This window comes from Podarcis raffonei, chromosome 8 (genome assembly GCF_027172205.1).
Source record: "Podarcis raffonei isolate rPodRaf1 chromosome 8, rPodRaf1.pri, whole genome shotgun sequence".
In the NCBI taxonomy this organism is placed as follows: domain Eukaryota; kingdom Metazoa; phylum Chordata; class Lepidosauria; order Squamata; family Lacertidae; genus Podarcis; species Podarcis raffonei.
In genome coordinates this window covers 80,480,749-80,505,015 of record NC_070609.1, presented here as the reverse complement: position 1 = coordinate 80,505,015, position 24,267 = coordinate 80,480,749, and the positions used below count along the sequence as shown (strand labels likewise).

At 47.3% G+C, this 24,267-nt stretch overlaps 3 protein-coding genes across 4 annotated transcripts in view; 2 read left to right on the top strand and 1 right to left on the bottom strand.

The window, feature by feature from the left end:
* Positions 1-4,002: 4,002 nt before the first annotated feature.
* Positions 4,003-9,642, top strand: LOC128419880 (natriuretic peptides A-like). The gene is made up of 3 exons (XM_053401092.1): positions 4,003-4,319; positions 8,545-8,815; positions 9,365-9,642. The coding sequence occupies exons 1-3, from the start codon at positions 4,200-4,202 to the stop codon at positions 9,379-9,381; spliced, it is 408 nt and encodes a 135-aa protein (XP_053257067.1). The 5' UTR covers positions 4,003-4,199; the 3' UTR covers positions 9,382-9,642.
* A 3,231-nt stretch (positions 9,643-12,873) lies between these two features.
* C8H1orf167 (chromosome 8 C1orf167 homolog) overlaps positions 12,874-24,267 on the bottom strand; it is a 145,435-nt gene continuing 134,041 nt past the window's right edge. The window contains exon 14 of one of the 2 annotated variants that reach the window (XM_053401082.1): positions 12,874-13,110. In XM_053401082.1, the coding sequence (XP_053257057.1) occupies positions 12,889-13,110 (222 nt within the window). In that variant the 3' untranslated portion in view covers positions 12,874-12,888. The remainder of the gene's footprint in view (positions 13,111-24,267) is intronic. The other variant, XM_053401080.1, reaches the window with a different exon arrangement.
* On the top strand, positions 16,914-21,105 carry LOC128419875 (natriuretic peptides A-like). Its single transcript, XM_053401089.1, has 3 exons — positions 16,914-17,236; positions 19,459-19,773; positions 21,044-21,105. The coding sequence occupies exons 1-3, from the start codon at positions 17,141-17,143 to the stop codon at positions 21,047-21,049; spliced, it is 417 nt and encodes a 138-aa protein (XP_053257064.1). The 5' UTR covers positions 16,914-17,140; the 3' UTR covers positions 21,050-21,105.

The window sequence follows — 24,267 nt, the reverse complement described above, 5'->3', positions numbered from 1 at the left end:
CCTGGCTTGAGAGCAGTACATGTGAAAAGGATCTAGGAGTCTTGGTTGACCACAAACTTGACATGAGCCAACAGTGTGACGCGGCAGCTAAAAAAGCCAATGCAATTCTGGGCTGCATCAATAGGAGTATAGCATCTAGATCAAGGGAAGTAATAGTGCCACTGTATTCTGCTCTGGTCAGACCTCACCTGGAGTACTGTGTCCAGTTCTGGGCACCACAGTTCAAGAAGGACACTGACAAACTGGAACGTGTCCAGAGGAGGGCAACCAAAATGGTCAAAGGCCTGGAAACGATGCCTTATGAGGAATGGCTAAGGGAGCTGGGCATGTTTAGCCTGGAGAAGAGGAGGTTAAGGGGTGATATGATAGCCATGTTCAAATATATAAAAGGATGTCACATAGAGGAGGGAGAAAGGTTGTTTTCTGCTGCTCCAGAGAAGCGGATACGGAGCAATGGATCCAAACTACAAGAAAGAAGATTCCACCTAAACATTAGGAAGAACTTCCTGACAGTAAGAGCTGTTCGACAGTGGAATTTGCTGCCAAGGAGTGTGGTGGAGTCTCCTTCTTTGGAGGTCTTTAAGCAGAGGCTTGACAACCATATGTCAGGAGTGCTCTGATGGTGTTTCCTGCTTGGCAGGGGGTTGGACTCGATGGCCCTTGTGGTCTCTTCCAACTCTATGATTCTATGATTCTATGATTCAACATCCCCACCCAGCTTAAGAAAGTAGCTGGAGGGAGGTTTGATTCAGCACCTTGGAGAGAAGCCAAGGGCCTGGATCACATCAGTTCATTCTAGGAGGAAGCTTACAGTATTATTTTCTGGTTCCCAGCAAAGCAAGCTTGCAGGGAGGCTGTCGCAAATGCAAACCGTTCCGCCAAGGTCAAATCAAACCACTTTCAAAGAAAAGGACACTCTGGGAGCAAATTGATGCATCGGAACAGTGCTTTTCACAAACTTTCTTGCCATAGGGGAACTTTTAGAAAAATTGTACTCAGTGCTACTCTTGCTCAGAATTTGACCCCAGTCACATACACACCATCTAATAATAATGATAATTTTTATTTTATACCCCACCCATCTGGCTGGGTTTCCCCAGCCCCTCTGGGTGGCTTGCAACATATAAAACAGAACAAAACATCAAACATTAAAAAAACAAGATATCCTATACAAGCAACAAACAAACCAACAAATCAATAAAAAACCAATAACAACAATAATAATCATAATTGGTTTACAGTTATACCCAAATTAAAGTAAACGCCGACCCCAACTAAACATTTAACCAACACCAACCTGACAAAAACGAAACAGAGGAACCGAAATTAGAACCATTTAAAACATCCTATACCCTTTTAAAACGTGGCTCTTTTCTGAGTGGTCAGGCAGCAGCAACCATATTTTGAAAGCACCAGGACATCACTTTAAACAGCCATGGCTTCCGTCCAAAGAATCTTGGGAATTGTAGTTTGCTAAGAGCACTGAGAGTTAGGAAACCCCCTTTGCAGAGGTACAAGTCTCAGAGTGGGCTTTTAAGGATCAGTCTGCCCTGCCAGGGAACTCTGGGAATAGTAGCTCTGGGAGAGGTTGCCTGACAACTCTCGACACCCTTAATAAACTACGGTTCCCAGAGTTCTCTGTGGGCAGCTGCTGTTTAAAGCGGCGTCATAGCACTTGAAACATATGGAGTGGGTGGCCTTGCTTAACCTAGATCCATTCATTTCAGTGGATCTACTCTGAGTAGGACTGAGTTGGAGTGAGCTCTATATATTTTAGAAAAAGTATTTGAAGATGCAACAAAGCGAACTGGACTCCTTGGCTGGCCTTGAATAAAGATTCACAAACATTTTATGGATGATAATCAGCTAAATAGTTTGAGGATCTATACAACTGTGTAACATGCAGAAAACAGCATTCTTAGAGAAATCAAAGACTGGAACTGAGGGAAGTCGGGGGGTGGGGGGGTGGGTTTTGTGTGGGAGGGTGGGGGGAGGGAGGAAAAATGGGGGGGAAATAAGGATGATATATTTCTGGATAATATGTTTTCTTCTAATTTTGAATAAAAAAGTGTATGTATGTACACACACACACACACACACACACACACACATATATATACATATATGAAAAATTGGGAGAGGGAAGAAACATTGCCAGCCCACATTAAGAATAAAAATAAAAATCCATCCATCCTAACTTAAGCATATAGAGTTGTATTCATCCAAGCCAACAAGAGGCCTTATAAGAATTCAAGGGCACAGTCCAAGCAGATTGGAGGGGGACTCTCAAGGGTGATAGAGAGCAGAGTTAGTGTGGGGGTGGCTGGGAGGAGTTCTGAGGGCCAGGTCCGTGATACCTGGAGGGCCACATAAGCCCTGCCTTATACCCTTCTTGCGTTTGTGGCTCTGGGATGGCTCTGGCTTGCTTCCCCTTGGGATTTTCTCCCCATAGCAAAACGATAGTTCATCTCTCTGTTCTTTCGCTTGGAAGACAGGGTAGAGCAGTGGTTAGAGGGCTGTGCCAGGACCTGGGAGAGTGGGGTTCAAATCCCTGCCCAGGGGTAAATTCAGGCCAGCTACCGCCTCCCAGGCTAACCTACCTTACAGGGCTGTTGTTGTGAGGATAAAATGGGGAGGGGGAGAAGTGTGCATGCCGACTGGAGCTCTTGGGAAGAAAACGGTGGGACATAATGAATAAGAACAATGATAAAAAAGAACTTATCTTGTTTGACTGCGTCTGTACTCAGGACTGTGAATACAATCTGAAATGAAAAGACTATGGGGGGCCTGCTTTTTTTGCTACATTACAATGCATCAGTAAAAGTGAAAAAGAAGAACTAAGGGACGCGGGTGGCACTGTGGGTTAAACCACAGAGCCTAGGACTTGCCAATCAGAAGGTCAGCAGTTTGAATCCCCATGACAGGATGAGCTCCCGTTGCTCGGTCCCAGCTCCTGCCAACCTAGCAGTTCAAAAGCATGTCAAAGTGCAAGTAGATAAATAGGTACCACTCCGGCGGGAAGGTAAACGGCGTTTCCGTGTGCTGCTCTGGTTCACCAGAAACGGCTTAGTCATGCTGGCCACATGACCCAGAAGCTGTATGCTGGCTCCCTCGGCCAATAAAGCAAGATGAGTGCCGCAACCCCAGAGTTGGTCACGACTGGACCTAATGGTCAGGGGTCCCTTTCCCTTTACCTTTTAAGGTTCGGTTTAGGTATCTGACCCGCAGGCTAGCTGCCCCATCTGGGCCAAAGGTCATGATGCCCAGGTAAGCTTAATTTTATTGATTGATTGATTTCGTAAAATTTATACACTGCTTGATTGTTGTTGGGTTTTTTAAACGCAAAGTGGTTGACAAACAAGACTAAAGAACAGATTAACTTCAACTTCCTAAATACCTGGGCAGGTTTGTCTAAATGAAAATGGTTAGGTTTCATTTTTTTCATTTAGCCAAGAGTGCAGCAAAGGCAACTGCCTGACGTCAAGTGACGGGGAGTTCCAAAGTGCCGCCGCGCTCAAAGATGGAGTTCTTGCAAATGTCTGACTCTTCTCGATGCCGATATTAAGCCCTGAATGGAACAAAGCCACTTGGAAAGGAAGCAAAGCCAGGAATGAGCTGATACCTTCATTACTCCATATATAGGAATGGCCCTTGAGGGAAAGTCCAGGGCTGGGGTGTCATCAGATTCCCTCTCACCCTGCAAAAAACCCCGCTGTCCTCTCCAGCTTCTTGCTTTTGCTATACAAGGCGATTTCCCCAAGGTGCATTTCTGGGGATAGTTTGAGGGTCCTCTCTGCTCAGATCTGGGAAATGTTTGAAAGTTGAGGGGGGGGAGGTAAAAGAAATTCCAACGAGGGATGGGGTTTGTAATCTCCGAGGCCAGTATCAGCCGAGAGGGCAGGCGGCATGAAATCACCGGCTTGTGACTCCTGCATGCTAGGAGATCAGCTGCCCAGTGACACCTAATAAAGGGAATCTTCTCTGAAAGGAGCTGCATTCCGGCGAGGGGGCTGGAATGCGCCCCAGATAGTCCCACCGATAACCCAAGGAAGCAGAGCTCGGCTCAAAGGGTATATAAGGCCGGCTGGGGAGAAGCAGGCAGCACAGGACACAGCAGAGCAGGGACGAAGCGAAGCCAGAGATCTCTCGAAAAGGACATCGTCTCCAGAGCGAGAAAGCGAAACACACCTTCTCCAAGCATGTACACCCAGGGCTCGACCGCAGTCACTTTCGTCTTGCTGTTCCTCCTCTGCTTCCAGCACCCCATGGCCCACCCCATCGACAGCCTCAGCCCCGCCAAGGAGCTAGCCAGCATGGAGGTAAGGAACCCAGAGGGGCAGGTTTGGGGAGACTCAGTCCTGTGTTGTTTAGTCATTTAGTCGTGTCCGACTCTTCGTGAGCCCATGGACCAGAGCATGCCAGGCACTCCTGTCTTCCACTGCCTCCTGCAACTTGGTCAAACTCATATTCGTAGCTTCGAGAACACTGTCCAGCCATCTCGTCCTCTGTCGTCCCCTTCTCCTTGTGCCCTCCATCTTTCCCAACATCAGGGTCTTTTCCAGGGAGTCTTCTCTTCTCATGAGGTGGCCAAAGTCTTGGAGCCTCAGCTTCACGATCTGTCCTTCCAGTGAGCACTCAGGGCTGATTTCCTTCAGAATGGAGAGGTTTGATCTTCTTGCAGTCCATGGGACTCTCAAGAGTCTCCTCCAGCACCAGAATTCAAAAGCATCCATTCTTCGGCCATCAGCCTTCTTTATGGTCCAGCTCTCACTTCCATACATCACTACTGGGAAAACCATGGCTTTAACTATACGGACCTTTGTTGGCACGGTGATGTCTCTGCTTTTTAAGATGCTGTCTAGGTTTGTCTAAGGAACCCAGAGGGGCAGGTTTGGGGAGACTCAGTCCTAGGATTCTATTATTCTAGGATGGGCTCTCCCCTCCTGGGAGAGAAATTCACGGAAGGCCAACCTTCCATGTTCAGAGGCAGTCTACCTCAGAGTCAGTGGAGACTGGGGGTGATTGACAGGGAAGCGATGCCAGCCTCTGGCCGGTCGCTGTTGGGAACAAAATACTGAGTTGCTGTGCACATGAGAATGCATTATTTTAGGGAGAACTGCTTTGCAAAAACAACAACCACTTGCATCTATTAGGTAAAATTCACACCAACGGATTTTTCACAAGGACTTTTAAAAAAATCAAATAAATTTTTTATTAAAACACAAAAATTAAAACAGACTTGTCCCAGAAAAACAGGTGTGACATACCAAAGGGAAGGAGGAAAGGGACCTGAGATGTGTTAGAATATGTTAGAAATTACAAGTCTATTTTTTTAAAAAAACACCAATACCATTAATATGCATTTTAATAAAATTAAATAAAATTTCAAAAAATAAATAAATGGCAAATTGATACAGAGATGTGGAGGACTGGATCTAAGATTATTGTTGTGATTAGAACTTATATTCTACCTTTTCCTCTAAGGAGCACATGGTCGCATACATTCATTCCCCCACAACAACCTACCCTGTGAGGTAGGTTGGGCTGAGAGACAGTGACTGGCCCATGGTCACCACAGTGAGTTTCATGGCCAGTGAGTGGAGGATTTCAACGCAGGTCCAGTGCTATAGCCACTGTACCGGTCGCTGTTGGGAACGAAATAGTGGGTTGTGTCTTATGCCCTTCTTCCATTCTTAGCTATGGCTGGGCGGATCTGTCCTTCCTCGGTTGCAGTTCATCGCTGCAGAATGTTAGGATGGCAGTGAGCGACTTGTAAAAAAACAGGCAGCGTTGCAGAGTGGTTACAGAGCTAGGACCTGGGAGACCAGGGTTTAAATCCCCACTTGTCCATGCAGTTCACTGGGTGACCTTTGGATCCGCCCCCGCCTCCCAGCTGAACCTAAAATTCTAGGAAATAAATGCAACAAATAAATGATAAAATTCATAAAGGATTCCAGGCTTGTGCCAGGGAGACAAGGCTTTTCCATGTTACGGAGTGTCTAACTGGGCTTTATTTATTTATCCCCTGTTATTACATTCATATGGGACGCGGGTGGCGCTGTGGGTTAAACCACAGAGCCTAGGGCTTGCCAATCAGAAGGTTGGCGGTTCGAATCCCCAAGACGGGGTGAGCTCCCGTTGCTCGGTCCCTGCTCCTGTCCACCTAGCAGTTCGAAAGCACGTCAAAGTGCAAGTAGATAAATAGGTACCACTCCAGTGGGAAGGTAAACAGCGTTTCCATGCGCTGCTCTGGTTCGCCAGAAGCGGCTTAGTCATGCTGGTCACATGACCCGGAAGCTGTATGCTGGCTCCCTCGGCCAATAAAGCGAGATGAGCGCCGCAACCCCAGAATTGGCCACGACTGGACCTAATGGTCAGGGGTCCCTTTACCTTTTATTACATTCATATTCCACCTCAAGGTGGCCTATGCTTTCGTCCCCTCCATCTCCCGTATTTTACCCTCACAATAACCCTGACATATAGGAAGGGTCGGGGGGGAAACTTGATCCCCTTTGCATTTTAGTGAAAAAACAACCCGGTTCACAGTTCTCAACTGGATACAGAAATGAAGCAGAAGAGACCTTTGAAACTCACACATCTCCCAATTTTGTCTCCGTCAACAAGTGTGTGCAAAAGTGCAGAGGCCAACGAAAAGGAACATGCTAAAATATGTCACATTGGGGGACTCTGCTTGTGCCCAAAAGAAAGAATTGTATTTGCAGAACGAAAAGCCCAGTTTCCAGGAACAGGAAGACGCCAGGAACAAGCTGGGGGGGGGGGGTTGAGCCTGGGACCTTCTGCATGCAAAGCATGTGCTCTACCACCAAAGTACGACCCTTCTCCCATTAAAAAGGCAGCATGGCCTAATGGTTAGAGTCTCGGACTAGGACCTGGGAGACCAGGGTTCAAATCCCCACTGGGCCATGAAGGTCATCTGAGGTGACCTTAGGCCAGTCCCTGTCTCGTAGCTTAGCCTACCTCACAGGGTTGTTGAAGGGATTAAATGAGGACCATGTATGCCACCTCAAGCTCCTTGGAGGAAGAAGGTGGTGGGATGGGAACCTAACAAATAACGAAATAATAAAGGTAAAGGGACCCCTGACCATTAGGTCCAGTCGTGGCCGACTCTGGGGTTGCGGTGCTCATCTCACTTTATTGGCCGAGGGAGCCGGCGTACAGCTTCCGGGTCATGTGGCCAGCATGACTAAGCCGCTTCTGGCGAACCAGAGCAGCGCACAGAAACGCCGTTTACCTTCCCGCCGGAGTGGTACCTATTTATCTACTTGCACTTTGACGTGCTTTCGAACTACTAGGTTGGCAGGAGCAGGGACCGAGCAACAGGACCTCACCCCATCACGGGGATTCGAACTGCCAACCTTCTGATCGGCAAGTCCTAGGCTCTGTGGTTTAACCACAGCGCCACCCGCATCCCATAACAAAATAATAAAAGTAACTAACTAAGACTGTGGTGTTCAGGGTCTAAAATTACCTCTCTCAGCTGTTCTCAAAGTAGACAGTAGTGCCCACTGGGGGGGCAGTGGTGGGATTACCTAGGGGGCGCTAATAGGCAAGGCAGTGCCAGGGGGTTGGTTGCGATGTGTCTCAACAAACAATGGCGTACAACCATGAGCGTGAAGCCAGACCGCTGGAGAATCACAGCACCTGTCAGACTTTGAAAAGCTGGATCAAATTCATCAGTTGTGTCAAATTCATTGAACTAAAATGTCTAAACCGGATTCTGAACAGGTGTGCCACTAATTGTTCATGCTTTGAATTTTATTGGGTTATTATATATGCCAACTGCTATTCTGAATAATGCTTTTTATAGAGTAGGGCAGCGGGAACGAAGAATGAGTTTATGGAACCAAGGGGATAGGGGGAGGCTGGAAAAGTTTGGGAGCCGCTGAGCTAGCTGAACCCCTGAGGAAGGAAGGAAGGAAGGAAGGAAGGAAGGAAGGAAGGAAGGAAGGAAGGAAGGAAGGAGAAAGAAAGAAAGAAAGAAAGAAAGAAAGAAAGAAAGGGAGGGAGGGAGGGAGGGAGGGAGGAAGGAAGGGAGGGAGGGAGGAGGCAGGGAGGGAGGGAGGGAGGGAGAAAGAGAGAAAGAGAGAAAGAGAGAAAGAGAGAAAGAGAGAAAGAAAGGGAGGGAGGGAGGGAGGGAGGGAGGGAGGAAGGAAGGAAGGAAGGAAGGAAGGAGAAAGAAAGAAAGAAAGAAAGAAAGAAAGAGAGGGAGGGAGGGAGGGAGGAAGGGAGGGAGGGAGGGAGAAAGAAAGAAAGAAAGAAAGAAAGAAAGAAAGAAAGAAAGAAAGAAAGAAAGAGGAGGAAGGAAGGAAGGAAGGAGGCAGGGAGGGAGGGAGGGAGAGAGAAAGAGAGAAAGAGAGAAAGAAAGGGAGGGAGGGAGGGAGGGAGGAAGGAAGGAAGGAAGGAAGGAAGGAAGGAAGGAAGGAAGGAAGGAAGGAAGGAAGGAAGGTGAGGTTCAGGCAGCAGAAAGGTTTGGAGGCAATGCAGAGGAACGAAAGAGGAACATTATATTCATTTTCCATTCAGGCCCTTCTGCAGAGGCTGGAGGAGAAAGTCTCCCTGATGGAAGATCTGCAGAACAGCCCCAACCTAGAAGATCCTGAAAGCCAGAGGGAGGGACTGGCCGAGTTCCTGGATGATGGCAACAGCCAGCAAGTCGAGACCCCGGCCTATTCAGCCCCGTTCCTCTCCGACCGCAGCTCCCTGCTTAAGCGCATGCGGGGAATCCAGACAGCAAAGAGCTGTTTCGGGAGGAGACTGGACCGGATCGGGGAAGTGACTGCGATGGGATGCAGAGGTGAGCCCTCGCCACCCCACCCCCTTGTTATTGCCTGACCTAGAATAGCGCTTTCTGGGAGAATTACAGGAAAGCACACATCCCTCCAAGCTTATAACAGATGCATGCTTCGTTTTGGTCCACCGGCTAAACCTGCAAATCCTTCCCATCGATGCACAGAACAGGGACTTGTACAGAGTTGCGACAGGCAACTCCCTCTTTAGTGAGAGCTGCCTGTTGCAACTCTCCATGAGTCCCCATTCTTAGCACCAAACGCTTCAAGAGTGAATATCTGGCAGCTTGGAAGTCTGGTGTTTCGCCAGAATTTGTTTCCCAGCTGCTTCCTCCCACTGATCAATCTAGGAACAGTAATGGATCTCCCAAGTTTGGTTGCTTGGCTCACATATCTCTAGTGAAAAAGGCAAGGAATAAATCTTACTGGGGTCTATAAAGCTGGTAAAATAACAGCTATATATTCCTGCATTCCAGGGGGTTGGACTAAATGACTCTCAGGACCCCTTCTAATCCTAGGATTCTAAATGCTTTTCTTTTTTAACCTTTTGCTTCTAGGGTCGAGGAGGAATTAAGATCCGCTTTCCTGCCGTCAGCTCACCGCATCCGACCTTTTGACGACATGTGAATTTCTGAAGACGTGTGCTTTCTCCAAAAATTCCTCTGGAATCATGCTTCCCGCTTATTTATTTCTTAATTTATTGATTTATTTATTTCTTTGACCTCTTGTATGTTTGTGTTTTCTTTTTTTTCTTTTCTTTTTTCTAAAACAAACAAACTTTCTTACTTTCGGCACAGAGATTGAAACAATAAAAATCAAACACATTTGCTCTTTTCCCCCCTGCTGTTGAATCTACTTATTCCTCATCCTCTCGCGTGTTCTTTCCTTTCAAACATGTATTTGTATAGCCATTCCCATTCCCAGAACCAGCTCCTAGTTGTGTAATTTCAAAGCTCCTCCAGGACACAGAAGGCTGAAATGGAAGAAAATTCAGTGCTGGGCAGGGAGAGCTGCAGGAGACGCTAGATTTCATTTGCATTTAAAGGCAAACCTACCTAATTCACACTTTCTGAAACAATACATAAGGTAAAGGTAAGGTCAAGGACCCTTGGACAGTTAAGCCCAGTCACAGGCGACTATGGGGTTGTGGCGCTCATCTTTCTTTCAGGCCGAGGGAGCTGGCGTTTGTCCACAGACAGATTTCCGGGTCATGTGGCCAGCAGGACTAAACCGCTTCTGGACACCGTGACGGAAGCCAGAATGCATGGAAACACTGTTTACCTTCCCGCCGGAGTGGTACCTATTTATCTACTTGCACTGGTGTGCTTTCAAACTGCTAGGTTGGCAGGAGCTGGGACAGAGCAACGGGAGCTCACCCCGTCGCAGGGATTCGAACTGCCGACCTTCTAATCAGCAAGCCCAAGAGGCTCGGTGGTTTAGACCAGGGGTCAGCAAATGTTTTCAGCAGGGGGCCAGTCCACTTTCCCTCAGACCTTGTGGGGAGCCGGACTATATTTTGGAAAAAATAAATAAATGAACAAATTCCTATGCCCCACAAATAACCCAGAGATGCATTTTAAATAAAAGCACACATTCTACTCATGTAAAAACACGCTGATTCCCAGACCATCTGCGGGCCGGATTTAGAAGGCAATTGGGCCAAATCCGGCCCCCGGACCTTAATTTGCCTACCCATGGTTTAGACCACAGCGCCAACCGAATCCCTACTTGAAACAATACATAAACAATAGCTGCCCAGGGTGGCTGGGGAAACCGAGCCAGATGGATGGGGTATAGATAAAGTATTATTATTATTATTATTATTATTATTATTATTATTATTATTACATGAAGCAAAACATAGCCCTCCTGCAATATTTGAAATGTGCACTTTTACCAATTTTGCAATACAAGTCTCCAGCCAAGCAATGTGTACAGAATTCAATTATATCCAGGTAAACGGTGCATAAAAATGCATGTTTTGGTGAAAGTAGCACGTGAGAATGCATTATTTTAGGGAGAACTGCTTTGCCAAAACAACAACTTGTGTCTATTCACATCAATTGATTTTCATAAGGATTATAAAAAAAATCAAATAGATTTTTATCAAAACACAAAAATCAAGCTTAGAACAGACTCGTCTCAGAAAAACAGGTGTGAGATACCAATGGAGAGGAGGAAAGGGACCTGAGATGTGTTAGAATATGTTAGAAACTACAAGTCTCTTGAAAAACACACCGCACCATTAATACTCATTTTAATAAAATTAAATAAAACTTCAAAAAATAAATAAATGGCAGATTGATATAGAGATGTGGAGGACTGAATCTAAGATTATTGTTATTAGAACTTATATTCTACCTTTTCCTCTAAGGAGCACATGGTCGCATACATTCATTCCCCGAGAACAACCCTGTGAGGTAGATTGGGGTGAGAGGCAGAGATTGGCCCAAGGTCAGCACAGTGAGTTTCATGGCCGGTGAGTGGAGGATTTGAACGCAGGTCCAATGCTCTAGGCCCAGGCGTAGGCAACCTAAGGCCCGTGGTCCAGATGCGGCCCAATCACCTTCTAAATCCGGCCCGTGGACGGTCCAGGAATCAGCATGTTTTTACATGAGTAGAATGTGCCCTTTTATTTAAAATGCATCTCTGGGTTATTTGTGGGGCATAGGAATTTGTTCTGCCCCCCCCAAAAAAATATATGGTCCGGCCCACCACATGGTCTGAGTGATGATGGACCAGTCCACGGCTGAAAAAGGTTGCTGACCCCTGCTCTAGCCACTGTACCAGGCTGGACTGGTATAACGGAATAACGGAGAACCTGGAATTGACAGAGTATCCCAATGTGCAGAATTTCTGAAGGCTGCTCTTTTTACACATAGAATCATACAATTGAAGAGTTGTAAGGGGTCCTGTGAGTCATCTTGTCCATGACAGGTGGCTATTCAACCACTGCTTAAAAACCGCCAAGGAAGGAGAATCCATAATCTCCTGAGGGAGGTCCATGGACTCAGCAGACTGAAGGAGCAAATAGATGAGGGGGGAAAAACCATATTTCTTAATTCTATGACAATGTCCAAAGGAACACAGACCCTGGGTGAATGCCGGAAAACCCATGGGCCCCTGCCACTACTAAGCCAAGAGAGGAGCAGGCACCTGACTTTTGCAACGATGCAATAAAAATGAGAGAAGTACAAAAAAGCATAATAATAATAATAATAATAATAATAATAATAATAATAATAATTTAGACAAAAGTGGAAAGGACCTAACAGAAGCAGAAGACATCAAGAAGAGGTGGCAAGAATACACAGAGGAATTATACCAGAAAGAAATGGATATCTCGTACACCCCAGGTAGTGTGGTTGCTGACCTTGAGCCAGACATCCTGGAGAGTGAAGTCAAATGGGCCTTAGAAAGCACTGCTAATAACAAGGCCAGTGGAAGTGATGGTATTCCAGCTGAACTATTTAAAATTTTAAACGATGATGCTGTTAAGGTGCTACACTCAATATGCCAGCAAATTTGGAAAACTCAGCAGTGGCCAGAAGATTGGAGAAGATCAGTCTACATCCCAATCCCAAAGAAGGGCAGTGCCAAAGAATGCTCCAACTACCACACAATTGCACTCATTTCACACGCTAGCAAGGTTATGCTTAAAATTCTACAAGGCAGGCTTAAGCAGTATGTGGACCGAGAACTCCCAGAAGTGCAAGCTGGATTTCAAAGGGGCAGAGGAACCAGAGACCAAATTACAAACATGCGCTGGATTATGGAGAAAGCTAGAGAGTTCCAGAAAGACATCTACTTCTGCTTCATTGACTGTGCAAAAGCCTTTGACTGTATCGACCACAGCAAACTATGGCAGGTTCTTAAAGAAATGGGAGTGCCTGGTCGCCTCATCTGTCTCCTGAGAAATCTCTATGTGGGACAAGAAGCTACAGTTATAATAATAATAATAATTTATTATTTATACCCCGCCCATCTGGCTGGGCCTCCCCAGCCACTCTGGGCGGCTTCCATAAAAACCAAAAATACAGTAAAATATCACACGTTAAAAACTTCCCTGAACAGGGCTGCCTTAAGATGTCTTCTGAATGTCAGGTAGTTGTTTATCTCTTTGACATCTGCTGGAAGGGCGTTCCACAGGGCTGGCGCCACTACCGAGAAGGCCCTCTGCCTGGTTCCCTGTAGCTTTGCTTCTCGCAATGAGGGAACCGCCAGAAGGCCCTCGGCGCTGGACCTCAGCGTCCGGGCAGAATGATGGGGGTGGAGACGCTCCTTCAGGTATACTGGACCGAGGTCGTTTAGGGCTTTAAAGGTCAGCACCAACACTTTGAATTGTGCTCGGAAACGTACTGGGAGCCAATGTAGGTCTTTCAAGACCGGTGTTATATATCCAGTTAGAACTGGATATGGAACAACTGACTGGTTCAAAATTGGGAAAGGAGTACGGCAAGGCTGTATATGGTCTCCCTGCTTATTTAACTTATATGCAGAATTCATCATGCGAAAGGCTGGGCTGGATGAATCCCAAGCAGGAATTAAGATCGCTGGAAGAAATATCAACAACCTCAGATATGCAGATGACACCACCTTGATGGCAGAAAGTGAGGAGGAATTAAAGAACCTTTTAATGAGGGTGAAAGAGGAGAGCGCAAAATAAGGTCTGAAGCTCAACATCAAAAAAACGAAGATCATGGCCACTAGGCCCATCACCTCCTGGCAAATAGAAGGGGAGGAAATGGAGGCAGTGAGAGATTTTACTTTTTTGGGCTCCATGATCACTGCAGATGGTGACAGCAGTCAGGAAATTAAAAGATGCCTGCTCCTTGGGAGAAAAGCAATGACAAACCTAGACAGCATCTTAAAAAGCAGAGACATCACCTTGCCAACAAAGGTCCGTATAGTTAAAGCTCTGGTTTTCCCAGTAGTGATGTATGGAAGTGAGAGCTGGACCATAAAGAAGGCTGATCGCCAAAGAATTGATGCTTTTGAATTATGGTGCTGGAGGAGACTCTTGAGAGTCCCATGGACTGCAAGAAGATCAAACCTATCCATTCTGAAGGAAATTAGCCCTGAGTGCTCACTGGAAGGACAAATCCTGAAGCTGAGGCTCCAATACTTTGGCCACCTCATGAGAAGAGAAGACTCCCTGGAAAAGACCCTGATGTTGGGAAAGATGGAGGGCACAAGGAGAAGGGGACGACAGAGGACAAGATGGTTGGACAGTGTTCTCGAAGCTACCAGCATGCGTTTGACCAAACTGCGGGAGGCCGTGGAAGACAGGAGTGCCTGGCATGCTCTGGTCCATGGGGTCACGAAGAGTCGGACACGACTAAACGACTAAACAACAACAACAATAATAATTTATTTATACCCCGCCCATCTGGCTGGGCTTCCCCAGCCACTCTTGGCAGCTTCCAACAAAAGATTAAAATACAGTAATGAATCAAACATTAAAAGATTCCCTAAACAGGGCTGCCTTCAGATGTCTTCTAAAAGTCTGGTAGTTGTTCTTCTCTTTGGCATTTGGTGGGAGGGCGTTCCACAGGGCAGGTGCCACTGCCAAGAAGGCCCTCTGCCTGGTTCCCTGTAACTTGGCTTCTCGCAGGGAGGGAACCACCAGAAGGTCCTCGGTGCTGGACCTCAGTGTCTGGGTAGGACGATGGGGGTGGAGATGCTCCTTCAGATATATATGGCATATCCGAGAGACTTCGGGTCAGGTTAGTTGTCCTGCCAAATGCAAGGTGGTTCTTTTCAAATGAGATTCAGAAGTAACACAAAACACAAGCGAGTGAGAAGATTAACAGCAAGCAATATATATATACCTGACACTTGGAAGCCCTCAAGAACCGGTGGAATGAACCCCATAGGTAGCCTCAGTTTGCACGGCCCTGCAGCCAATCAGTCTGTGCACGAGCTTCTCAGAAACTATGCCCCAAACCATTTGATTTACAGCTAGCTAGCCTGTTAAAGGTAAAGGTAAAGGACCCCTGACCATTAGGTCGAGTCGTGTCCGACTCTGGGGTTGTGGCGCTCATCTCGCTTTACTGGCCGAGGGAGCCAGCGTACAGCTTCCGGGTCATGTGGCCAGCATGGCTAAGCCGTTTCTGGTGAACCAGAGCAGCACACGGAAACGCCGTTTTCCTTCCTGCCAGAGCAGTACCTATTTATCTAATTGCACTTTGACGTGCTTTTAGATAAATAGAATACCTGCTTTGCATGCAGAAGGTCCCAGGCTTAACTCCTCGATGGCATCTCCCAGTAGGGCTGGGAAAGATTTTCTGCCTGAATCCCTGGAGAGCTGCTGCCAGTCAGGGTAGACATTACTGAGCTGGGTGAACCCAAGGGTGTGACTCCACTTTAGGCAATTTTAAAATCTTTCCTATGTTCTTGTGTTAAGGTAAAGGTAAAGGGACCCCTGACAATTAGGTCCAGTCGTGAGCGACTCTGGGGTTGTGGCGCTCATCTCGCTTTATTGGCCGAGGGAGCCGGCATACAGCTTTCGGGTCATGTGGCCAGCATGACTAAGCCGCTTCTGGCGAACCAGAGCAGCGCATGGAGATGCTGTTTACCTTCCCGCCGGAGTGGTACCTATTTATCTACTTGCACTTTGATGCGCTTTCAAACTCCTAGGTTGACAGGAGCAGGGACCGAGCAACGGGAGCTCACCCCGTCGCGGGGATTCAAACCGCCGACCTTCTGATCAGCAAGTCCTAGGTTCTGTGGTTTAACCCACAGCACCACCTGCGTCCCCTAGCTAGCCTGTTAGCCTGTGTTATAAGAAAAAACTGTTCCTTTATCCCTTGTGGGGTATCCAAGAGCCCGTATAGAGTCCTTTAGTGGGTTCCCTATCGATAGGAGAAAATAACAGAGGCCAACGAGAGAATGTTGAGAAGCAAAGCGGCTAGCAAGCATGATCTTTATTAAATTGTTGCAACAGGGTCTCCCGCTCACCCCACGCAGGGAAGGAGGAACCCCAAACATTGGTGTGCAAGCTCTTATATAGACTTTTGAAATTGCCCACCCTGTAGCTCCCCCAGGCAACTGTTCAGCCACTGTAAGAAGACGATGCTGGACTAGGTGGGCCATTGGCTGGATTGAGTAGATTAAATCTCAAAGCAGCACAATCCCAGGGGTATTAGACCGGGCACATTTTGAAATATACTTCCAACATAAAACCATTTTAACCAAGGAAAAGGGTTAAAAACATAGAACCATAAAATTGTAGAGTTGGAAGGAACCCAAAAGATCATCTAGTCATCTAGTCCAACCCCTTGAATGCAAGAACGTGGGCTTTTTGGTTGCGGTGATCCGTGCGATTTGCAGTGGTGGGCAGGCTGTAGAGCAATTTTGGGCCAAAAATAGGGGTCGTCTTATACGTGGGGGCATCTTATACATAGGAAAACATGGTATTTGATTTAGTTTTATACATTTTTGCCAGTTTACTCCATGTTAGAAACCATCGATACATCATTTTTAGGGGGAGAGGGTTCTTGGGTTCGAATCCTGCTTGCGAGTCTCCCCCAGGATGATGGACTAGAACATGGGTAGGCAAACTAAGGCCCGGGGGCCGGATCCAGCCCAATCGCCTTCTCAATCCTGCCCGCGGATGGTTCAGGAATCAGCATGTTTTTACATGAGTAGAATGTGTCCTTTTATTTAAAATGCATCTCTGGGTTATTTGTGGGGCATAGCAATTCGTTCATTATTTTTTAAAAAAATATAGTCCGGCCCCCCACAAGGTCTGAGGGACAGTGGACCGGCCCCCTGCTGAAAAGTTTGCTGACCCCTGGACTAGATGGTCCACTGGCCTAGTCCTTCAGGGCTCCTGTTATGTTCTTATGTGTTTACCAGCCAGCAAGTTCTTTGTCCCACTTCCTTCCACTGCTGGAATCTACCAGTCGGCTTGCGGAAGCCGCTTCCCCAGAGAGATAAACTAAGAGGGGAAACTTTGGAGCTTCTTTCACACCTTGGAAGTGTGAAGCCTCTTCAGTTGAGTCAACAGGAATGTGGCGTCACAAGGGAGAGAACTGGCCGCCCACAGTTGCTCTTCATGGGGGCTGAGAAGTTCTTCCCGTCAGGCCAACACAGATCACTTTAAAAGGGAATCTTCTCCTGGCTCCACGTATCTCAGATCCCTTATCAAGTGCGGGTGACGGAATGTGGTGGGGTTCATTCTTTGGCCATTAACATTTCCTGGTCCTGTGGGGCTATAAAGATGGGGAGAGCATCAGGGTTTGCACTGAGTAAGGAAGGAGAGAGGGAGATCGGTGGCCATCGTAGAGTTGGAAGGGGCCTCAAGAATCATCTAGTCCAACCCCAACACCATGGGATTAGCAATTCCTTTCCTCCTTGTCCTGTTCTTCATTGGCGGTCAACTTGAAGGCAGAGCTGCCCACAGTTCAGAGCTAGCGGACCTCAAGGTAAGAGGAAGAAGACTGTTGTTGTTTAGTCGTTTAGTCGTGGTCCGACTCTTTGTGACCCCATGGACCAGAGCACACCAGGCACTCCTGTCTTCCACTGCCTCCCGCAGTTTGGTCAGACTCATGCTGGTAGCTTCGAGAACACTGTCCAACCATCTCGTCCTCTGTCATCCTTGTGCCCTCCATCTTTCCCAACATCAGGGTCTTTTCCAGGGAGTCTTCTTTTCTCCTGAGGTGGCCAAAGTATTGGAGCCTCAGCTTCACGATCTGTCCTTCCAGTGAGCACTCAGGGCTGATTTCCTTAAGAATGGATAGGCTTGAAGAAGACTAGGTAAAGGTAAAGGGACCCCTGACCATTAGGTCCTGAGTTCAAGTGTCTTCAAAGCCCATGACACCTTTGGTCAAGGCTGTTCTCCCATTGGAGCTCTCGCAGTTGTCAGTGTTTATTCTACATTATTTTAGATTTGCCTTGAGACGGTCTTTAAACCTCTTTTGCTGACCACCAGCATTACGCTTTCCATTTTTAAGTTCGGAATAGAGCAGTTGCTTTGGAAGACGACAATCAGACATCCGCACAACATGACCAGTCCAACAGCTACTGCTACGTCCTAAGACCATTAATTTCAGAGGGTCTATTAGCGGTAAATCTTCATTGGCTGCAACCCAGCGCAGTCCAGCGGTTCAGAGTGCCAAGCTAGGACTTGGGAGACCAGAGTTCAGATCCTGACTCAGCCACATGAAGTTCACTGGGTGACCTTGGGCCACATCACCAGCTCTCAGCCTGGCCTACTTTGCAGGGCTGTTGTGAGGGCAATACAGGGAGCAGGAAAACCGTACATGCCTCCTTGAGCCCTTTGGAGGACAGATGGGATATAAAGCAACCAATACCTCAGTGAACTAGATTATTCTACCCTTGAATCATTGCAGAATGATTCGTTCTCTGGCATCTCCAGGTAAGAATGGGAATGTCACCCCTCTGAAGCAATGGAGAGCTACTGCCAGTCAGTGTAGACAGTATTGAGCTAGATGAACCAAGCGTCTGATTTGGTACAAGGTAGCTTCCTAGGTTGCAGGGACGCGGGTGGCGCTGTGGGTTAAACCACAGAGCCTAGGACTTGCTGATCAGAAGGTCGGCGGTTCGAATCCCCGCGATGGGGTGAGCTCCCGTTGCTCGGTCCCTGCTCCTGCCAATCTAGGAGTTTGAAAGCGCATCAAAGTGCAAGTAGATAAATAGGTACCACTCCGGCGGGAAGGTAAACAGCATCTCCATGCGCTGCTCTGGTTCGCCATATGCGGCTTAGTCATGCTGGCCACTTGAGCTGGAAGCTGTACGCCGGCTCCCTCGGCCAATAAAGCGAGATGAGCGCCGCAACCCCAGAGTCGGTCACGACTGGACCTAATGGTCAGGGGTCCCTTTACCCTTTACCTTAACACAAGAACATAGGAAAGATTTTAAAATTGCCTAAAGTGGAGTCACACCCTTGGGTTCACCCAGCTCAGTACTGTCTACCCAGACTGGCAGCGGCTCTCTAGGGATTCAGGCAGAAAATCTTTCCCAGCCCTACTGGGAGATGCCATCGAGGAGTTAAGCCTGGGACCTTCTGCATGCAAAGCAGGTATTCTGTTTCTGCTCTACAGGGTCCCTCCTGCACAGGAGTCTAGCTTTTGCTTGTTTGTTTTTGCAATCGTTTAGTCGGCAGAGCGTGAGACTCTTCATCTTAGGGTTGTGGGTTTGAGTCCCACATCGGGCAAAAAGATTCCAGCATTGCAGTGGGGCTGTGCTAGAAATCCCTCATAGTAAAGGTAAAGGGACCCCTGACAATTAGGTCCCGACGCGGACAACTCTGGGGTTGCGGCACTCATCTCGCTTTATTGGCCGAGGGAGCCGGCGTACAGCTTCCGGGTCATGTGGCCAGCATGACTAAGCCGCTTCTGGTGAACCAGAGTAGCACACGGAAACGCCATTTACCTTCCCGCCGGAGCGGTACCTAGTTATCTACTTGTACTTTGAGGTGCTTTCAAACTGCTAGGTTGGCAGGAGCAGGGACCGAGCAATGGGAGCTCACCCCGTTGTGGGGATTCAAACCGCCAACCTTCTGATCGGCAAGTCCTAGGCTCTGTGGTTTAAACCACAGCGCCACCCACGTCCCACAGATGACCCTCCTGGTCCCTTCCAATTCTATGGTTCTTGTTCTCTTCCCCTCCCCACTCCTGTTTCCCAGGCCCTTCTTGAGCTCCTAGAAGACAGACTTGAATTCGGAGGAAAGGAGTCGGAGCTCCAACCCAATGACGAAACAGCCAGAGATGTTTCCCAGGCTTCTGCCACCTGGGACACCGAATACGCAAGGCCTCAGGGCGAAGGCGCCTTCAGCCCCAGCAGCTGGGAGCAGCCAGTGGCAAGAGAGCCGGCGGCTGCAAGGAACAAACTGAGAGCCCTTTTCAACTCTCCCCGCAGCTTGCAAAGGTCCTCAAACTGCTTCGGCCAGAGGCTGGACAGGATAGGGACCTCAACCGGACTTGGCTGCAACAGGAACCGGGTAAGGGATTAGGAACACAGGAAGGTGCCTGACATCAAGTCAGCCCATTGGTTGATCTAGCGCAATGTTGCCTACACAGGCTGGCAGCAGCATTCTGAGATTTCAGATGCCATTGGGGACTGAACCTGTGACATTCTGCATGCATTGCAAGTGCTCTAGCGCAGAGCTAAAGCCCTTTGTGTGTTGGGGGAGAGCACTTCGCAACAGCTATTAATTTGTTTATTAGTTATCCAACAAGATTTACATACACACCCTCTAGGCAGTTAGCAGAGCTAAAAACAAAACATCAAAATCCTTGATCAGATCTCAGGTTTCTAAAGCATTGACAAAATTAAAATGAACTGCAGCTGAAAAGGTATAAAGTCCATGTGAGTGTTCCATGTATCTGGATAGGCTTGTCTAAAGAAACATGGCAGTGGAAAGGGGACAGTGATGTCAAGTGGCAGGGAGTTCCAAAGCTTTTAAGTGCTGCCGTCCTAGAAGATTGATTTCTTATAAATGCAGAATAGGCGTTAGGTGGCAGCCAGCTCCCCATCTGGTGCCCCTACAGTCTCTGTGTCCAGATCCCTTTGGATACGAAGGGTATTGATGGGGTCATATTTGTAAAATACAAATATTGTATTTTAATATTTTGCTGGATGCTGCCCAGAGGGGCTGGGGAAACCTAGCCAGATGGGCCAGGTAATAGTAATAGTCGTAGTCGTAGTAGTAGTAATATGTTAAGTGATTAAGTTAATTTTTTTTGAGAAATTTGATTTTGGAAAACTGTTAAAATGATATACAACGAAATTCAACTAGGGGGATTTGAGGAAGTCATTTAACAATGTTATTAAGATTGGTTTAATTACAATTCGGATGTATGTTTGTTTGCTTGTCTTAAAATTTTTTGGGAAATTAATTTAAAAATTTGAAAGAAGAAGAAGAAGAAGTGGTAAGGTCAATACTGGTATAGACAATAATGAGGAAAAGCCAGACAACTTTAAAATAGCAAAAAGGAGTCGGATCCTGGAGTGCTTTGCAAGATAACTGTCAAAAGGCAGTTTTGAGGGAGGGTAGAAAAGATTTTTCCAGTCTATCATTTCATAATGCTTTCCTGCCCATCAATTTATTTCTTTTCCTGCCTTAACTTATAAACTCTCCCAACTCCTGGGCTTACCCCCACCCCTGTCACACCCCATGGTAACAGACAACTCTGCTTCAACACGGTGCTGTCGCTCCTAGTTGGCTTTGTAATAAATGTTGCTCTTTTATTCTCTCCCCCTTCTAGCAGAACTGAAGCCGATGCAAAAAACCGTCTCCATCTTCCATCTCTGACGACAATCAACTCCCCAGTCTTCCCCTTCTCCCATGGCACCTGAACCCCATTAAAGCACTCCCAACTACTATCAAAGAATGCACAACCTCCTTGGCATGTGGACAATTCACGGGATTTTCTCACTTTCACCATGACTTAGTTCCCAGAGATCATCTTGAGGACGGAAGGAAATGGGGTTCTACCTGTAACCTCACTGCAAGCTCTCAGGACTGGGAGGGAGGGAAATTGGACATTCCCCCTGCTTTGTAACGCGAATTGGCTTTATTTCCTCAAACGCATGTGAACAAAAGCGGCAACTTGGACGCCCTTGCTCTGTTCAGGGATATAAACAGGATTCAGCACCATGGATAGAGACCACACTTTTTGCCTGGTCTCTCAAGCCCCAGAACTGCCTTGTTCTCACACAGGATTTCCCACAACTTGGCAGTAGCTCTGCAGAAGATGCTGGGATGCCAATTCCCGCTAGCCAGCATGGTTAATGGTCAGGGCTAATGGACACTGTATATTGTCTCCCTGCTTATTTAACTTACATGCAGAATTCATCATGCGAAAGGCTGGGCTGGATGAATCCCTAGCCGGAATTCAGATTGCCAGAAGAAATATCAACAACCTCAGATATGCAGATGACACAACATTGGTGGCAGAAAGTGAGGAGGAATTAAAGAACCTTTTAATGAGGGGGAAAGAGGAGAGCGCAAAATATGGTCTGAAGCTCAACATCAAAGAACGAAGATCATGGCCACTGGTCCCATCACCTCCTGGCAAATAGAAGGGGAAGAAATGGAGGCAGTGAGAGATTTTACTTTCTTGGGCTCCATGATCACTGCAGAATGGATGTTTTTGAATTCTGGTGCTGGAGGAGACTCTTGAGAGTCCCATGGACTGCAAGAAGATCAAACTTTTCCATTCTGAAGGAATTCAGCCCTGGGTGCTCACTGGAAGGACAGATCCTGAAGCTGAGGCTCCAATACTTTGTCCACCTCATGAGAAGAGAAGACTCCCTGGAAAAGACCCTGATGTTGGGAAAGATGGAGGGCACAAGGAGAAGGGGACGACAGAGGACGAGATAGTTGGACAGTGTTCTCGAAGGTACCAGCATGAGTTTGACGAAACTGCGGGAGGCAGTAGAAGACAGGAGTGCCTGGCGTGCTCTGGTCCACGGGGTCACGAAGAGTCGGACACGACTAAACGACTAAACAACAATGGACACTGTGGCCCAACAACATCTGAGATCCTAAGGTTGAGAAAAGCTTGTAGGTGTGGAAACATCTGAGCCTTCCTTCTCCTTGTGTCACCTGCCAAACTGCTCCCCCCCCAGCACAAAATATAGTTGTGCCAATGGTCCATCTAGCTCAGTATTGCCTGCACTGACTGGCAGCAGCTCTCTAAGGTTTCAGGCAGGGAGCCTATGCCCATTATTTTCTCAAGAGCCTCTTGCAACAGCTGCCATGCCTGATTTTTCATAAAGGACGACCCCTGCCCAATATTCCAGGCACATTTCCTGCTGTTTGCTGTTTTAACCGCTGCATTAAATGGTGCATTTGCAGTGACAAAATCTTGTTTTATTACCTGACTATATATACTTGCGTTCTCTGGCGACTGCAGGTAAAAAGACCTCAAGGCTGGGAGTGATAAGACACTCCTGTTCCTGAGATTTCACCTGGTCCTTGGGATGCTCTTCCCCAAGCCACACACCCCTCTCCAAATAGGCCACACCCCATTCTACTCGGGCCACGCCCCTTACAGACCCTGCTTTGTGTTTCTGCTGGGCTGCAAGGTGTCCAGGCTGCCCAGAAAGAAATCTGGCCCTCAACTAGAAAAAGGGACCTCAGCGCTGCTTGAGATAAGAGAGTTGCCTTTGTTCTTGGCTTGCAAACTTCCCAGAGGCAGCTGACTGCCCACTAACTTTTTTTAGGCCAAAGAGAGGGGATGCTATGTGAGATCAACACATTAGGAACACTGGAAGTCTGACAATTGGTCCATCCAGTTCGGAAAACCTTTCCCAGACCTGCCTGAAGATGCCTGGGATTATAGCTGGGACCTCCTATAATAATTTAATAATATTTTTTTTATTTATACCCTTGCCCATCTGGCTGGGCTTCCCCAGCCACTCTGGGCGGCTCCCAACAGAACATTAAAAACACAATAAAACATTAAACATTAAAAACATCCCTAAACTGGGCTGCCTTCAGATGCCTTCTAAAAGTTAGTTATCTCCTTGACATTTGAGGGCATTCCACAGGGCAGGTGCCACTACCGAGAAGGCCCTCTGCCTGGTTCCCTGTAGCTTCACTTCTCGCAGTGAGGGAACCGCCAGAAGTCCCTCGGTGCTGGACATCAGTGTCCGGGTTGAACGATGGGGGTGGAGACGCTCCTTCAGGTATACTGGGCTGAGACCATTTAGGGCTTTCAAGGTCAGCACCAACACTTTGAATTGTGCTCGGAAACGTACTGGGAGCCAATGCAGATCTATTAGGACCGGTGTTATATGGTCTCGGCAGCCCCTCCCAGTTTAGCTGCTGCATTCTGGATTAATTGTAGTTTCTGGGTCACTTTCAAAGGTAGCCCCATGTAGAGCGCATTGCAGTAGTCCAAGCGGGAGATAACTAGAGCATGCACCACTATGTTCAAAGCAGGTGCTCTACAACTGAGCTATGGTCCTTCCGCTAACATGTAACACAAGATTCTAGTCCTCATGGCTCCGGGTAACAGGATGATTTAAACAGAAGCAATATTGTCTACGCTGACTGGCAGAGGCTCTCCAGGTTTTCCATCTGGAGATGCCAGGGATCAAGCCCAGGACCTTCTGCATGCAAAGCAGGTGCTCTAAGCCACTGAGCTACTGCTTTCTTCTATGTCCAGGTGGCCGAAGGAAGCCAAGCAACTAGAAAGGTGATGCGCAACAGAAGGAAATAGTCATCACAAAAGATCCTTGAAGACAGATGCACGGGAGGAATTTAATTTATTTTCTTTCTTCCCCCCCACAAAGAGGATGGCCATGGTTAAACATTACAGGCGGTCAAACACAAATAATAATAATAATAATCTCACTCATTTTTTAAAAAAATAAAAAATAATAATTATATACACAACAGAATTAATTCCCATCATTTGGTCACAAACACTCCCCTCAGGGAAAAAAATAAACACAAATTAGATTGAAGAAAACATTGAGAGGG